Raw genomic sequence first — 17,656 nt, 5'->3', positions numbered from 1 at the left:
TATATAAAATAAAGTGTATTTATTCTAAGCAAACCCTCAGCACTCTTTATGAGATTAGAGGTAAGTACAACAGTCTTATTAATGCATACAGTAAGTCACACAGGTAAGTAATACAGTTAGGCCCTAGGGGCCACGCAAACCATATACTAAGTAAGTGGTATAAGAACCACTGTCACGGAAATAGAATAGGCCTAGGCCTAGGGAATCGCTGGGGCTACACTACACTAGCGTTAGTTAGGAAGTGGGAGGCCCACGGGATTCGTGTGCAGAGTGGAAACACTCACGCGTAATGCGTAAAAGTCAATAGCAATAGTACAGTTTTGAAAACGGTAGATTTAGGACACTTCCGGAGTAGCTAGGAAGTTGAGACTTGAAAACTAGACACTAGGATAGTCACTATCCTGATGAGCACCGGAGTACCCAAGTTACCTAGCCCACAGGCTGCGGGTGCATAGGGGTGAAGATGCGTCGTTTTCGTCGTCGACTCCTATGGATGCCTGAAGAAAGATGCTGACAGGCAGTCAGTGAAGAGTGTCCGGTGGATCCCAAGGCTGGGATCAAGAAGAGAAGAAAACTGCAAGCAGAAGGGACAGAGTCAAGGTCACTAGCCAGTGACCACGTGGAACCAGGAAGGAACCAGGCGATGTCGTGAAGAGTTGCAGGTGAAGGTGAAGCTTGTCGCTGCAGCCTGGAGGACCAGGAAGCGTCGGACGACCAGGACCAGGAGGCGAGCTGTCCCACGAAGGCTCTTGCTGTCGGCGGCGTCGAAGTTGGACTAGGACTCACCAAGCCTTGGCAAGCGGAACCCACGAAGAACGAAGGACTTGCTTCTGGTGCAGACCAGGAAGGTCTGGGGTGCTTCTTCTTTGCGGAGAAGCGGGAGCCAGTCTGGAGGAGCCAAACCAGCGCAGAAGATTTCAGGGTGCGTCGTCACAGAGGCCACTAGCCAGCGGGCAAGCAACCGGACAGACGCGGCAAGCAGGAAAATGCTGAAGGGCCCCACGCAGGACTCGTGGAGTGTGGGGGGCTGATCTTCGGTGCAGATGGTGCTTGGGGTTGGGGCTTCTCAATCCCCGGTGCACAACTTCGAGGGTACCTCAGAAGCTGCGCTGTAAGTTACTAGCCACTTTTCCCAGGTAGCCGGTCCCACGTCGCTCGTCGCCTCCACGGATCTCAGCTCTGCTGCAGATGTGGATGAGGGTCGGAGAAGTCTGGAAGTCAAGGCTCTGGTCGGGCTCTGCAGTCGGTTCCTCGTAGAACGGTTGCAAAGCAAAGGGTAGTCTCTTGATGGTGCCGGTTTGCACAGGGTAGCCACTCCTTGGCTACAAGCGAGATTCTTCAGTCTTCTTCTTTCGTCGAATGTCGAAGGTCCAGAGTTTCTGTTCAGTTTTGCAGGTTCAGGATAATCTAAAGTCTTGAGGCCCAACTCCCACTCTTATACTAATCTGGGGGGCTGGGGATACCTGCTAGGTCACGCCTTATGGGTGGGACCTGGGAGGGGGTGGTTACACCCACTTCCCTTTGTCCAGTTTCGCGCCAGAGCTGGGGCTGGAGTGCCCCAGCGCCGGTTTGAACTGGACTATGCAAGGAACACCTTGTGTGCCCCCAGGCATGTCTCATTCCTTTCAGCCCACCCTGCCCCAATACACTAAAGGCTGTCTGGGGAGGTGCTAGCACCTCCCCAAGCAGGAAACCTATTGTCCAGGCCTCCCTGGCTGGGATCACTCCCAGCTGCAGGAGGTCAGACTTGTGTCGTGGCAGCAGCATCCATTTTGTGATGCTGAGGCTTTGGTCAGAGGCTAACAGTTGAAGTATGATTTTAACATGTCTTTCCCTCTAGAAGGGGGGAATAATATTCTCATGTCCAGAAATGGCATGGGGGTATTATTCCCTAGTGTTAGACACCTTACACGACATGTTTTGATAAAGCCAAACCATAGTTACCATAACCGTCTAAGATTATAAGGCACTTTAAGAGTATATGGTAGGCTATATCATAGAACAGCTATAAGGACAAGGTTCCGAAAGCTGCAGACAGGCTCAGCTCATGCTAGAGCACCATCTCACATGTTACCAAGCACTCTGCCTCCAGGATTGTCAAGGCCTGCCATAGGAGTGACTGATAGGTACACATGTGTCTATATGTAAGTTAGGTATAGGAATACTACACCTAAGCAAGGGGTGATTACACGACCTTGCCCCAGCTGAGTGATCAGCCAGTTGTGTCAAAATGGAAGGCCAGGCCTGGGGTGGCATAATACATGCTGCAGCCCCTGGTAGGCCTAGGGTACACCTATGCCCTGGGTACCTAGGGTACACTGTACAGGGGCCAATAAGGTGATCCTATCCAAATGGGTTATGCACCTAAAGTACATAGTATTAATTTAGAGAGAGAACAGCAGGGCTGTGGGTCTGATTAGCAGGCCCACAGCCACATCTAAGTCGAACCAGTAAAGCAAAAGCAAAAAGTGGGGGTGAACATAGAAAGCAGACCCTACTCTCCTACACAGGTAGACTTGCTATTCCTCACAGCAACTTGGCTAAATAAGGACCTGGCCCCTGAAATCCTCGAGGCCCTCCCCAGCGGTTACAGTATAACCAGAGTGGATAGACCCACCGGGAGGGGAGAGGGGGATTGCAATAATTCATAAACACTATTCAGTGCACCCTCGAGCCGATGGATATCGTGGACAGCGAAGCTGGTCTTTTCTATCACGGCATCTACTAATTAAATCATAAAAGGGTTTCTGGTATATAGACCCCCAGGAGCCTTTACACGGTTCGCCCCTATTCTGATAGAGTCTAATTCAACCGGCACTACAGTATGCAAAACTGTTGCTGGGGGATATGAATCTCCATTTTGAGGATGTCCAATTCTGGGGCTCAAGAGATTTGCCAGGAACTGGCAGCTTTACAGCTGACCTTAAAATCAGAGCTCCCCACTCATCAATTGGGCCACCTACTTGACCCGATTTTTGCTAATTGGGGTGCCTTAGAAATAGAGCCCCCGCTCCTATGGTCGGATAATTTTATGATCTTTTAAGGCTAGGATGCCTGTACTAAATTCAAAGGAGAAATTGGAAAACAAGAAGTCGTGGGCGGGCTTCTCGCAAGAGAATTTTATTAAGGCCCTCTTACAGGGTGGGCCACCGGGTGGTAATGCCTTGGACAGACATGTCATGGAGACACTCGATAGTAACGCACCATGGTCTACAAAGGCGTCCGAGACCAGCAAAATTTGCCCCCTGGTTCGGGATTAACTTAGAATGGCAAAGGCAGCCTGTAAACGGTTTGAAAGACTATGGAGAAGAGACTTCTCTGCCCTTGTTAAGAGTGAACACAAAGCCAGTCTCAAGTGCTATCATGCCCTTATTAGAAAGACTGTCTTCCTACTATAAGGAGAGGATCGAGATAGCGGAGAATTCGGGTAAAGAGGAGTTCACTGTTTTTAAAGATCCTCCCTGGCTAATATCGCAGCGCCCATTATAGGCTTTGTGGAGTCCTGCAATCGGGTGGCAGACTTCTTTGCGGAGAAGGTAGAAAAGATTTACTCCACCTTCCTGGTCTCTGCACGTGAGGGGTGCATGGATGTTGACGTTTCTGCCAACATAATGGGGATAGAATGTCTTGATACATTCATCGCTCCATCCCATGACACCCTAAGATAGCCACCAGCATTAGGTCTGGCTCCCCTAGAGACTGTACTACTCCTAAGGTGCTGAGGGGGAGAATTGAGACCCACAGGGGTCCACCCTCAGCCTGACCCTATTGAATCTGTCACTCCGGTGGCAGAGATTTTGGAAAAATTTGTGTCCTATGCTGACGACACTCAACTGGTGTCCTTATCACAAGCAGATGAGAAGGCATCCATTAATCTTACAACATGTTTGCAAGAATTGGCGTCCTGCATGGCTAACAAGTGCCTTAAATTGAACAGGAACACGGAGGTGCTGGTAGTAGGTAAAGCCCCATCAGTGTGGTGGTCGGCTTGGTGGCCAGACTTTGGGCCCTACCCCCATGCCCAGTGAACAGGTTCGGAACTTAGGTGTGTGGCTTGACACCAAGCTCTCGTTGACCACCACACCAGGCGAGTGGCAGGCACATGCTTTGGAGTCCTGAAGACCTTGGACTTGTTGCCTACCACAGCCAGGAAAACCATGGTTCATGCCTTGGTGACATCGAGGCTGGACTATGGAAATGTACTCTACTTGGGAGCAAATGTATACAGAGGCTTCAAACTATTCAGAACGCAGCAGCTCGCTTTGTTCTGATGCTACCCAAGAGAGCCCCTTCTAAGAGGGCCTTGGTCGCCCTGCACTGGCTTCCGATCAAGGAGCGAATTTTGTTTAAGGCTCTGCGTTGGCCATCGGATTCTACAAAGGAAGGGGCCCACCTATTTACACAACCTCCTAACCCCTTATTCCCCTACCTGTCAATTAAGATCGAGTGGGACGAGACCGGTTAGCATTCCTACCATCAGGAGGGCAAGGATGGGTGGTCGCTCGTTTTGCTTTTTGGAAGCACAACAGTGCAACAAACTCCCTAGGGGGCTGCGGATGGAGGCTTCGGAGACTACCTTTCGCAAGGAGCTGAAAACCTTTTCCCTCCGATTAAGCCATATGTAGTCTTTTCACCTAGTTCAGGGTCTTTCGGGATGTTGCTTTAGGTCTGTACCGCAGTGACACTAGCCTAGTGTAACCAGGAGTTTTATAAACTTTAGTATTACAAGTAGCATGGCTTTCCTGCTGTGCAATTGCATCCTATAATGCTTAAATGCTGTATAGTTTCAGAATTATCCTGTTTAAATAGACAATGTGCTGTTTCCTCTGATCAAAAATGCTTCAGCATTGTAAGTGTTTCCTGATGTAGTGTTAACTAACTTAAAGTTGATACTTGTCTTTTTAATACCACTTGAACCACTAGATCTCATATTACTAATTAAAATATTGTCTGTTCTAGCATACCTTAAGTGGTATTTGTAGCAAAGTACCCCTTTTTATGTAAATGATATAATTGTCACACAATTGAGACACTTTGGCTCCCCTGTAGATCCCTAGTAAGTGGACTAAACACTACATGGCACACCGTGTCATGCTAAAGGCATTGCATATTATATGCAAGTCACCTCTACAGCAGGCCTTGTAGCCCTAAGGCAGGGTGCATTTTATTTTACATGAGGACATGGCTGCATGAGCAAATATTCCCTACTGCTGTCTAGTCAAATTACTAGATGGTTCAAGTCCATCTCAAGTATGTATGGAGCACTGGTCATTAAGAGTTCGCCAGCTACATGATGGCTTTACTGAAACCTGTGGTGTTTTGTATCAAACACCTTGTCTGAATAAAACTGTACTGTTGCCAGTACAAGACTAATTATGACATGCACCTTGGGGGTCCCCCCTGAAAAACCTACCGCTATCTAGTGTGCTGGCAGACTTGCCTCGTCCAGCTTGCTACCACAGACCTGTTTCAGACCCCCTGGAGGTGAGAGCCCATGCTCTGAGACCAGAAACTGTGCCTGCTCCGGAGGAAGGTGTTCACAGCAGGATGGCAGTGATGTAGCATATCAAGGCCAGGGGCTTCAGAGCCCCTGCTGCACTTGAGGCCTCAGATTCCCTCATACTTGGGAGATGCCACCGCTGCCCAGAGGCCCATTTGGCACCAGGACAGGCAAGTAATTGGCTATGCTAGTAGGCGTGTATGGCTTTGAAGCCCCGCCCACTCTGTCCACATTTTCTTTATTGGCTTGAATCATTGTCCTTAGTAAACACTGTCTGAGTCGTTAGTAGGCTTGTTAATTGCTCCTTGGTACCGCCTTGTCTGCAATTGTTATCTCCCATAAATACTGGATCTTTTACCGGTGTTACATTATCTGCTATATACGTTGGTGAGCACTATTTTCTTTAATGCCTGTCTTCTATTTCACCGACTACATCGCAGCGCACTTTGAGTACTGTATTTAAAGTACTGCGCGGTCCACTTGAACTATAGCGGCTGTGCTTATTCAATTTTATCTTGGACTAAAAGGTCGGCTTTCAGTTTACCTGCCACACTTAATTATTTATTTTAAAGGCTGCTGCTAATGTGAAAGCAGCCGCGCTTATTTTATTAATAGCGCTGGCCGCTTTCACTTCAGTGGGCGCGCTACAGAACATTTCTAAATTTGTTTTTTGCTTTGTGTGAAGGCGCACCATTTGCACTTCCACTTAAATTCTGTCTGAGCCCCTTTCTTTAGGCGCTACTAACTGTAAGTGGACAGCGGCGAGCAGCATCTAAAGAAAAGGGGGCAGCCAACATTAAAGTGCTCTCGCATTTGCAAGAGTTTGAGCTACTGGTATTAAAACTAACTGCCTTTTTAGATGTTTGTTTTGAAACACATAAATAAAAGGCACTGTCACTTACAATGCCAATCGCTTAAATGCTCTCAAAAGAGACATGTTACTTTTTAAATGCTGCTTTTTGGTGGAATTAGGAGCTCTGGGATAGTTATGCACACTCCCCACAGGAAGTGATCATGTAGGGAATGTAGTGACCCTAAGGGTAAGTAGCTTATTTGCTACTACCTCACTTTCCTAAATGCCCCTAAATTCAGCATTTAGGAGGCCCTCTGACACCAGGGTACCTCGTTAACAGAAGGACAAAGAGGAGCCGAATGCAAGAACTGTGGACTAGCTGAGGACTTGGTGCTAAACCCTGCCTGCTTCTCTCTCGACAGTTGCTAAGACCAGACTCTTCCTGCAGCTGTGCATCCTCCCAAAGCCTTGGAGGGGATGCCAGCACATCGCCAACCAGCCAGCCTCTCCCTTGTAGTGGAGGAGTCACTTCCCTGCAGGCACGGACCATAACATCCGGTTCACCGATCTGCGGACCACCAGGTCACCCGATGCAGCTGCTCAGGAGGTCAGATCTGGCTCCCCCACCACGTTTGGAGACTCCAGGAGCCACCCTGCACCAATACCCGGGGTACTGGACCCCTGACCCCTTGCCGCAACCAAGACTTGGTAGTTTTAATGTCCGGGCTGGACACTGAACAAGACTGCGGTACCGACATGCGATGTCGGCACCAGAAAAGTCTGAGTTGCCCTGCTGCGCTGTTCTGTCGTCCACCCCCCCCCACCCCCCCAAAGTGAGCTTCCAGCACAAGCCACCCACCGTACAAGACCTCTCTGGACCTGAACCCCAGAGTCCGAGCCTACTGATGGTGCACCCTTGCTCCAGAGACCCTCTGAACCGGTTTCCTATCCTCCCCCCAACCCACCCACTCCGGGCTCTGATGGATTTGTCTCCACATGCAGCATTTTTCTGTTAGAGGTTTTTACTATAGACTACAGTGGTTGTGTTCGAGGCTACCCTTGCAACCAGCGTCTCTGCACCCGGACACACCAGGGCAGGTTAACCAAAACTGCTGATGGTTCGAAGAACCTTGGCCCCTACTTACCTTAAGTCCAGAAGAGCAACTCGTTTGCAAGTATGCCTATGCAGTGTATATTTCTCCAATAGGATAACATTGGTGTTCGAGGCTCATGCCTCAAATCCGACAGTTGTGTTTTGTTTCTTAAAATCACTATCTCAAAGTACTTGCCTAATCTTGTAGACCTTGGTGTCTAAATTAATATAAAAATCTGTTATTTTTCTAAATTGGTGTCGTATTTCCTTATTGAGTTTCATTTATTGACTGCATGCAACAAATGCCTAACAGTTCCCTCTGACAAGCCTAAGGCTGCTCTACCACACTACCACAAATAGAGCACCTTGGGATAGTTAAAGCAAGCCCCTGTACACTAGTAATTGATACCTGGACTCTCCACAGTGCACACGATTTGGCACACTATATTCGAGAGCAAGCTTCCTACAATTGTCACTTGAGCAGTAAAGGTATGATCAGTTACTGCATGCCTTGTGATGTTAATACTCTAGTCCTTGCCTAGCTCCTGTGTAGTTTACTTTGCTACTGATGCAAGTTCTCTAGCAGCAGGACTGCTCTATCTATAGAAGGTGGTCAGTTGTGAAGATGCTGGCATGCCTTAGGATGATTCAGTTCTCTCCTAGCCCCTATGTATAGGTTATTTTGCCACTCCTGCAGGTGCTGTAGCTGCAAGACAGCTCTTTACCTACCAGTGGCTAGCGCTATGATGACTTGGAGCTGCTGCAGTAGTGATAAATGGGTCATTAGACAGTATTTATTTTTTGCTTATGTTTTTTGCCCCCCTCAAACCTATATAGTATTTAGTATTCCTGTTATACTTTTCTTTATGTAGTGACATGGAGCAGTCTACACCAATGGAAGAAACTCCAGAGACTGAAGAGCGTCAAGAAGGGGTTGAAGGAGATACGGAGGCCAGGTAATGAATGTCCTCATGTGTAAATTTTAATTTGATTAGTGTAAAATGTGTTAGTAAATTATGTGTATGTATACCTATAGGGTAATTGAAGGAACTGTAGAAGCTGCGGTTCCTGAAATGACTTTGGATGAGTGGAAATCTCTCCAGGAGCAGGTTCGTCCAAAACGAGAATTCAACATCCGAAAGCCAGATTCCTCTGTTCCTTCCAAAGCTGTGGTAATTCATAAGTCAAAATACAAAGAGGATGTAAGTAAGACTTTAATTCGTTTTGCGATGCCATACATGTATTTGCAGTTATTGATTACTGTTTATAAATGGTCTGTGGTTAGGCATCTTTTGTCAGATGTGGACTGATAGACGTTGGCTTGCTGACATTTATAAATGGGCTGATGGGGAGAACACAGTTCTGACCTGTATCACAGGGATGGGGGCAGATCTGGGACTAGTAAAAAGTGGGGTATGGTCATTCTAGAGTTGGCGGAAGGAACTCTGCACGAAAGACCCACAAGACCCACATTGGCCTATTCAAATGCTGATAAATTAGACTTATTACGGACTGTAAATGTAAGAAGTGTGGCGTAAAGTGTGGATTACAGACTCTGTAGGGCCAAGTTCCTTATTAGTCTTTTGAAAATGTATATTGTGCGCAACCCTATTTTTGCTATTGTAGAAGATCATTTAACAAGCTTGACTGATGTGGCTGGGTTTCTCCAAATATTATTGTAACTTGTATGGATACCTGTTTTGATTTGGAGTTATTGGATTGCTTGGGTTTAGAAAGTGGTACTTTGAGAAGATTCTGCACGCAGTTTCATGATTCTCATAGATGCCATGATTTTTATTCCTTTATGAATGTCTTGGCTTTCATGTAAAATAGATGTTTCAAATCTGCTTCAGTAAAGTAAACAGGTTTTGACTTTAAATCCTTTTGGCTCTGCCATTGCTTTTTGGAGCAGTTGTACAGCATGGGCAAAAGAAAGGGGGCAAAATTACAGCTGTCATTTTGTAGGTGAGACTCGTGCACGGACATGCCATAGCGAGTGACTTTTTTTTTTTTTAACGTTTTGGAGTTGAATTGATAGATAAAAGAAAGTAGCTTGAAATGACTAGGGCTGAGGGAGCAGATGGAGAAGAGTAAAGCTGGGTTGGGTGGTGGGTGGTAGTAGAAGGGGCAAAGTGGCACATGAGCAGTGCGGGCCAAGTGGAGAAATGCATGATTGAGAGAGCAATACAGTGCGGGTGTGAAGCATGAAAGCAAGCAGCACACTGAAAAGAGAATTAGTGTGGGGGAGGGTAGAGGTGCACAGAGCTGGAAACACATGCACTCTCCTGGAGCAGTTAACGAAGCGAAATAGTTCCTCAAAATGTGAACCATGAAAGGATACAAGTTGGGCAATCAAAAGGTATTGATCTGAGGAGGGACAAGCAAAAAAAGAAAACCAGCCAACAAATAAAAAGCAAGCAAATGAGTGACAGTTAACTATTGGGAAGTAGTGGGCAGGCTCTAAGCTTGCTAAGTTCTTGGTAAGCCCACAATAGGTCTTTGTAACCAGACCGCTTGTGCTGTCTGGTAGACTAAGCTAGAAGTATTTAACAGGGCTTGATTTCATTTTGCCAAAGTAGCAAATTCATTGTAGGTAATAAAAAGCAGACCTGAACAGTGCACTACCCTTTTTTTTTTTTAATTTTTTTTTTTATTTTCAAGCACTCACTCTAGAAGAACCGTCCTTCCAAATCTGTCCAGAGAATTTGGAATTGAGAACAAGCCCCAAATTTCTCCCTGAAGTAGTTTCATCTTTTCATGTAAACCATAGCCTTGAGCGCCCAGTCTCTTTCCAAAACCAAACTCAGTGGCAGAAAGAGCTCATAACACTAGATGTTAAAAGAGCAGTAATGTACTACATCAACACGATAAAACCTTTTCATGAAACTCTACAACTTTTCGTAGCTTTTTAAAACCCTCAGAAGGGCTCATCATTCTAAAGCGGGAATTGCAAGGTGGATCATAAATTCATACAAACCTTCTACCACAAAGCAAAGTGGTTGCTACCTGCAGCTTCAAGAGTTCATTCCACACGTAAAAAAGGAACTTCTATGGCTTTTCTAGTAAACACTCCACTAATTATTTGTAAGGCAGCTACATGAAATAACCCACATTCATTCACAAAACACTATTTTGTTGTCTTGGCTAACCAACAAGCTAGAGTTGGTAAAGCTGCATCTGGCTGGAGATTCCTTACCTTTGAATTCACTCCAGGCGCCAGACTGGATCCGGAATTGTTTTCCAACCGTACATCTGCGTGTCGGTAGATGGGTGTTGTGCAGTTCCGTAGTGATGTCCACCAGATGTCACATCGATGTATTCCTTATAAGACCCTTCTTGGTGCGTTGATAGTGTCTTTTCCACACTTAGGAGGGTTCTTACATTGGCTCCTCGGGCTGTTTGGATTGTCTTGACATTTTTTGTCAATAGAGCAGAGCGGACACTCGCTCCTGCAGCACTTTATTTAAAGACAAATTCATAGCACAGCATGCCAAGCTGAATCAGTGGTGGCAGTGCCTTTGGTTTATTTCGGCACCAAAAGCACCCAAGTGTGGCTTTTTTTCTTTTATATTAAATAAATTTTTGTTTACAAGCATCCCATGCCTCGCTATCACGTTAATGCGGCCTTGCCCCTTTTTTTAGACGTGGTTCGTCTAAAGAAAGGGGCGCCGGTATCAAAGTGAGAGCGCGGCATGAGGCACTTTTCCAAAAAGCATTTGCACAGCAATGTCTTGTGTTTGCCAGAGTTTAAGCTATTGGTATTGTAATTGACCATGCTTTTTATTTATCGGTTTTAAAAAAAATCACAAAGGCATTGTCATTTACCATGCAAATAGCTCAAACTCTCATAAATGTGAGGCCTATTACGTTGCAAATGCTTATTCTTAGGTCTTTGGGTTCAAACCTTATGGGTCCTGTGTAAGGCAGATGTCTGTCACGGACCCTCGTACTGATTGCATGTGTTTCCTTGGAGAGGAGTGCGACTCATGTTGCCTTCGCCTGTAGTCTTTGCAGAAACGTCACATGGAGCTCTTGGCAGTGCGGCTGTTGCAAAAGGTCCTGCATCGTTCTCCATCTCAGTCCAGGGAACGATCTAGGGACCACTCCAGAAGCCATTCCCACAGATGTGCTTCACCCTATGTTGCTACGCAGGCGGTCAAAGTTGTGACATTCCCTGACTTTGCTGCATCGGCCAAATAGTAATCTGTCAGAACTGTTACAAGCTTTCCCTGCATAATAGCATCATGCAATGCCATAGTGTCAAGTCTGGCTGCAAATGCCTGCTACAACAGTGCCCCTCCGCACAATGGTCACCAATGGAGGGTCTAATGAAGAATCTAGTGTTGGCAAAGTACATCAATCTGCAGTTGTGGAACCAGCAACCGCTTGTTGCATATTGGGCCTCTTCTAGAACCCATCCTGCAAGCAACCATTACTATGGATGCTTCTCAAGCCAGCTGGGTGACTCCTCTCAAACGGACTGAACACATGAGGGGGAGGCCGGCCCACCGTACGTCCTCCCTAATCAAATTGTAAATCGCAAATAAGTTTGGTAGTTTCAGAGGATTAAGAGGTCTGTTTGACTAGTATACCCAAATAGGGAAAGTCCAAATTAGGACGTCACAGAACTACTGTTGGAACATAAGAGAAGACCGTTATAGGAGAGGAGGCCTCACACACATTTGATCATGCTTGATCATTGGCAACCTCTCCCCACCCTGGAAGGACCATGCCAGCAGGCTGGGCTCAACCTCCTGACAGACCAGGACCGGAGGGAGTTCTTGGATAAGAGTTACTGGACACAGGCGGGACCCAGCTCAATTAAAAATACCCATCTAAACACCTTGCCCCTCTAATTCTGCTGTCCAGGATATCCTATTCTACTTGTTCCATTTAGAAGTCTGGCTTAGCCTACTTTTCTAAACTCCTTCACATAGCAGCTCACGTGCAAACTGGGAACACTCCTCCATTTTCCACATACCATTGAAGGTCTCATGAGGGTCACTTCCCCCTGCTAGATTTCTCCTCCCCAGTGTGGAATCTCAATGTAGTCCTCCCCAGACTCATGGGGCCCCTTTCCGAGCCCTACTTTACAATTGGTATCAACAGCAGCACATGAGACAGAAAATGTTACTTACCCTGTAAGCATGTGTTTATAGCGTGTAGTGCTGTATATTCACATGTGCTCACCTTTTTCCCTGGAAGCTTGTGACTGATCACAGATCTCTTCTTTTTCCAAATCAAGCTCCTTTGGCAATGCACATGTGCACCACACCCCTGCTGTGTGGAAAATCGAAGGTGTTGGGCCCATGCATTTTGTCAGCAAAGGGAAGAAACACTAAATACCGTGAGTCAAGACTTGGACATCTGCAAGCTATTTTACTTCGAAGCCCAACACTAGATGGCAAAAGTATGCAGACAATGTCAATATACAGCACTACACACATGCTCACAGCAGAAGTAACATTTTCCTTCTAAAAACTCATTTTTAATAATTGACTGTACTAAGCTGGAAACTTGGGGGGTGGGAGGGGGGGTGGTGTTTATGACTGATTGGGTTTAAATAAAACTTGTTGCTGCTAATTACCTGGATGATCCTCCACTGTTTATAGACCTTGGCTAAAACATGCACATTTACCAGGAACCATGAACAATTTAATTTGTGGTTTTACATTTTGTACATGGTCTGAACTGCTCATTTAAGAAATGACCTTTTGTACCCTGCTAAAGAAGCATGCATACTAACAATGTACTGGACATGTCCTTCACACTACCTTTGTTAAGGACATGTCCAGCACGTCCTAGTACAAAGTGCTGGTGTGAGAAAGTGGCTCTGTACACACTGTACCCATTTGGGAACAGTATATACAGAGTCCACAGTCCCCAGAGGCTAAAGTTGGATATAACCTTACACTCTAAAGTGGTAGCTTGGTCGAGCAGTAAGGCAGCATCACAGGACAGTGTAAAGCATTTGTTGTACACTCAGGCAGCAAATGGCTTCGCACACTCGAACTGAACTCTAGGCCAATGGTTTTTGTATAAAAATATGGAGTTTTATTTTAGAACCGACAATAGGTATCCAAATATACTTTCTCAGATTGAGATGCTTTAGATAAATACTTTTCAATAGGCAATAGACTTTTGAATATAATTCCAGTGGTTACAATAGGCAACACAATTTCAAACAATGCATTGAGCTCAATGGGAATTTCAAGATAAATGCAATTAGTTACTTTAAGGATTACTTTTCTAACCACAGGACTGGATCCTGGATTCAGTCCTGGGACATTTCCTGTAAACAATTGAGTAAAAGCGTTTTGGTTACAGTAGTGATTTTTAAGCAATATTTTGGTATTTTAAGTTGAAACTTTTTCTCATAGAATCACCAATGGTATCCTATGGGAGGAAATTCACTTAGCGGGTAAGTGGGGTTATTGTTAGAAAGTGGGTTTCTGTTGCAGTAACCCCCCCTTTTTTTTTTTGCCTAATAGCTGATGCACTTTTCCTTGTTGTGCCCTGGGCTCCTGCCAATCAGGTGCCCAGGGCCTATGTTCCTTCCTTAAAACACACAAACTCCCAATTGGCAAACCCTGGCCACATGTCAGTCCCTGGTAAATGGTACCCTAGGTACCCAGGGCCTTGTGACCAGGGAAGGCCTCTAAGGGCTGCAGCACTCATTGTGCCACCCTTAGAGGCCCTGTACCCTTACACACACACACTGCCTTTGCAGGCTGAGTGTCTGGGTGCAGGACAAAACAAAGAGTCGACATGGCACACATCTGTGTGCCATGCCCATCACCTACACTGCCAAGGCATATGTCAGCCACCCTTCTGGCTGGGTGCCTTATGCCTATGGTGTGGGCGCAGGAGCCCTGTGCCCCTACAGTACCCAGGTCCATTCCTGGGCACTGTAAGTACAGTGCTGCCTTTTACAAGTACATGGTGCTGAGAGCTCGTCAAACACGAGCTCCACAGCACCATAATGGCAACACTGAAGACTGGGAAGTTTGGTATCAAACTTCTCAGCACATTAAACCCACACTGATGCCAGTGTGGGATTTAATGTACTAAGCACCCCAGAGGGCATCTTAGAGATGCCCCCTTACAGCTAACCTACAATCCACGTCTGCTCTCAGGCTGCCACACAGCAGACACGTTGCTGGACCCCTGGGTGGGAGAGCCCCTGCTCTCCCGGGCCTGCAACAATGCACATCCTGGGTGAGGTGAGAAATCTCCTCCCCCAGGATGAGCAAAGGGAAGCTTCAAAGGCATGCCGCCAGTTGGAGTTTCCCCAGGCCACTGCAACCCCCCACTCTGGCAGGAAGCTTGGCCGGAAACCCCATACAAGGACAGGGGATGTGCCAGCCTGCCCACCCCACCCCTCAGGTGGGGGAGGCGAGGTGAAGCACATCTCCGGGCTCTCGCCATCTTGAAGATGGGAGGCCCTACCCTATCGGGATTAGGCTACTGCCCCCCTCCCACAGGAGAGAGGCAGGATAGGGGGTGTAACCACCCCAGGACAAGGACCCATTGGTCCCTGGCCTTCACCTACCTGTAACGCCCCTAAATCTAGTATTTAGGGGCCCCCTGAACCTTCCTTCCCCAGATCCCAGATTCGAAACTACAAGAAGAGCAAGAAGAACAAAGACCTGCCCTGCAGCTGCTAAAAAGAGGAAAACACCAACTGCTTTGGCCCCAGCCCTACCGGCCTGTCGACCCTCGAACCTGCTCCTGCGCGGCATCTCTTGTGGCCAGCAACCTCAAAAACCCCGGAGGACCTGGCTACCTTTGAACTCTAAAGCCCCTGGGACTCCCATGAGTAGAGGCTCTACTCAAACCTATCTCTAACCCCTGGCAGCAGCCCGGAACCGCGAACCCAGCACACTCTGCACCAGCCAAGCCTGGCCAGTGCCGGAGTGAACAAAGACCCTGAGGACGACCCCACGGCGACTGTGACCCCGAGTCCGGCACCCAAGGACCCCCCTCGACATTCCGGAAGAAGCCTGCAGCCTCAGAACAGAGTGCCTCCCCAACCGCGATCAACAAGAGGGTAAGATTCCCGACATCAAAAGGCACCCCGGCGCCCTGCGGCCCCCTGTGCCCAATCCCGGGGTACCCACCTAACCTACAACTACCCAACTTACCTCTCGAAGTGGTGGTGGCATCTGAAGCATCCTCGTCCCCAAGCTTGCAGCCTTTTTCCAAACCGGAACATTCCCATTGACTTCCATTGAGCGCCCGAAGGCTCAAAAGCACCCTGCACCCAGCCGCCCGAGTGGCCCTGGCAGTGCACTCTCTACACTAACCTACGTCCCCACTTGCCCTGAGTAAGTGACCAGGAGCCCAGCTCCCACAGCCGCGTGGCTTGCCAGACAGCAGCCACCAACCAAGGCCCCCCTATCCCTCATAGGATAACATTGGGCCTAACTCTCTCTGCACCCGGCCGTCCTGAAACCGCTGAGGGTGAACCAACTGTACCTACCTGACACTGGGGGACCCCTGAGTCTATGCCCGGAATTTCAACTCTGCCAGTCGGGTACTTACCCTTAAACCGCTAACTTCATTTTCCTCATAGGGTAACATTGACTGGCTTTTTCTTGAAAAATCTTCTAAGTGTGAACTTTTCAAAACTGCAAATATTCACTAAAAATCAGCCAAGTGACAAACGAATTTACTCACCTGCTCTTAGGTGAGCTCCCAGTGCTGGATCTTGGTGCCCAGCCCTGACTCTGAAAAGTGTCCACAACTGTACTTACCTCTAACTCATTTTTCTTCCATAGGAAACCATTGTCTGCTTTTCTGTGAAATTTCTTCTAAGTGTCTATTTTTGCAAAATTGAAATTCTTTTAAAATCGTACCATTTCTGCAAACGAAATTACTTACCTGTTTCTGATAAGGACCCCAGTCCTGGGTCTAGGTACCCAGTCCTGGATTACTAAAGTAACGATAAAGTATTCTACCTGCAATTTGAATTTCTTGCCATAGAGATCCATTGAATGTTTTCTTTGAAATATTTTCTAAGTGCTAACTTTTGAAATAGCTACTAATTATTTAAAAATCATTAGTTATTAAGTCTACTTTCATCACTTGATTTTGAGTACTGACCCAGAGCTGGATCTAGGAGCCAGACCGGGAATTTCAAAAGTAATCTGAAAAGTAATTTATTACAAGACCACCTGAATTTACCATTGAGCTCAATGCATTGTGTTTAGGAAATAGGATTGTTTATTGCAACCAACTGTGACTGTTTACAAAAATCCATTGCTTATTGCAAAAGTATTTATATTCAATCTCTCATTCTGAGAAAAGTATATTTTTATTCCCTTTGTGGCTCTAAAAATAAAACAAGCATATTTTATATATATAAACCATTGGCCTAGAGTTCAGTTATGAGTGTGTGAAACCATTTGCTGACTTGAGTGTGTACAATAAATGCTTTACACTGTCCTCAGGTACTGCCTTACTGCTCGACCAAGCTACCACTTTTGAGAGTAAGGTCATACCTAACTTTGACCTCTATCAGCCTCTGGGGGACTGTGGACTCTGTACACCCTGTACCCATTAGGGAACAGTATATACAGAGCCACTTTCTCACAATTGTTAATTTTTCTAACTTCGTGTTGGATCCTGGATCCAGCACTGGTGCATCACCTGTCAACAGTTGAAAGAATGTGTTTGGTTATACAGGCTATTTTTAACGAATATTTTTAAGTTTGCAAAATCGACACTTAGAAACTTTTTCAGCAAAAACCAGGCAACTATCCTGTGGAAGGAAATTCAAATTAAAGGTAAAGTATGTTATTGTTACTTTTGTAATCCAGTGCTGGGCTCCTGGTTCAGCACTTGGGCATCTATCTAAAACTGTTCAGTAATTACGTTTTGCAGCGTGAATCTTTCTGGATTCACTATGCTGTGCATTATTCCGCGATCCTGTGGTTGGGTCCGGATTCGTAATCTTCTTTTTTTTTTTTTTTTTTTTTTTTTGTAGCCCAGGTGGGTGGCGACGACCCACCATTTGCATTTGGTGCACCTCCCGTGACGTCGTCGTGCTTCCTGCGGAAGTCCCACCTTTGGGGCGCCATCTTCAGAATCTTTTTTCCGCCGTTGGGTCTGGATCGTCATCGAAGCTCCAGAATTACAATCGAAGGAAGAAGAAAAGCGAGTTTCGTCGATAAATACTACGAAGATATCACAGGAAAGGAAGAGATTTCATCAGGAGCGTGAAGAAAGGAGATTCTGCGCCTTTTTTCTTCGACCTTGGAGAATGCGC

At 46.6% G+C, this 17,656-nt stretch overlaps 1 protein-coding gene across 2 annotated transcripts in view; it reads left to right on the top strand.

The window, feature by feature from the left end:
• Positions 1-17,656, top strand: part of HABP4 (hyaluronan binding protein 4) — a 155,453-nt gene that overhangs the window by 74,631 nt on the left and 63,166 nt on the right. For both annotated transcript variants that reach the window (XM_085632882.1, XM_085632884.1), the window contains exons 5-6: positions 8,259-8,342; positions 8,423-8,588. In XM_085632882.1, the coding sequence (XP_085489008.1) occupies positions 8,259-8,342; positions 8,423-8,588 (250 nt within the window). The remainder of the gene's footprint in view (positions 1-8,258; positions 8,343-8,422; positions 8,589-17,656) is intronic.

Source organism: Triturus cristatus, chromosome 2_1 (genome assembly GCF_964204655.1).
Source record: "Triturus cristatus chromosome 2_1, aTriCri1.1, whole genome shotgun sequence".
Taxonomy (NCBI): domain Eukaryota; kingdom Metazoa; phylum Chordata; class Amphibia; order Caudata; family Salamandridae; genus Triturus; species Triturus cristatus.
This window is presented reverse-complemented; position numbering and strand designations above follow the sequence as displayed.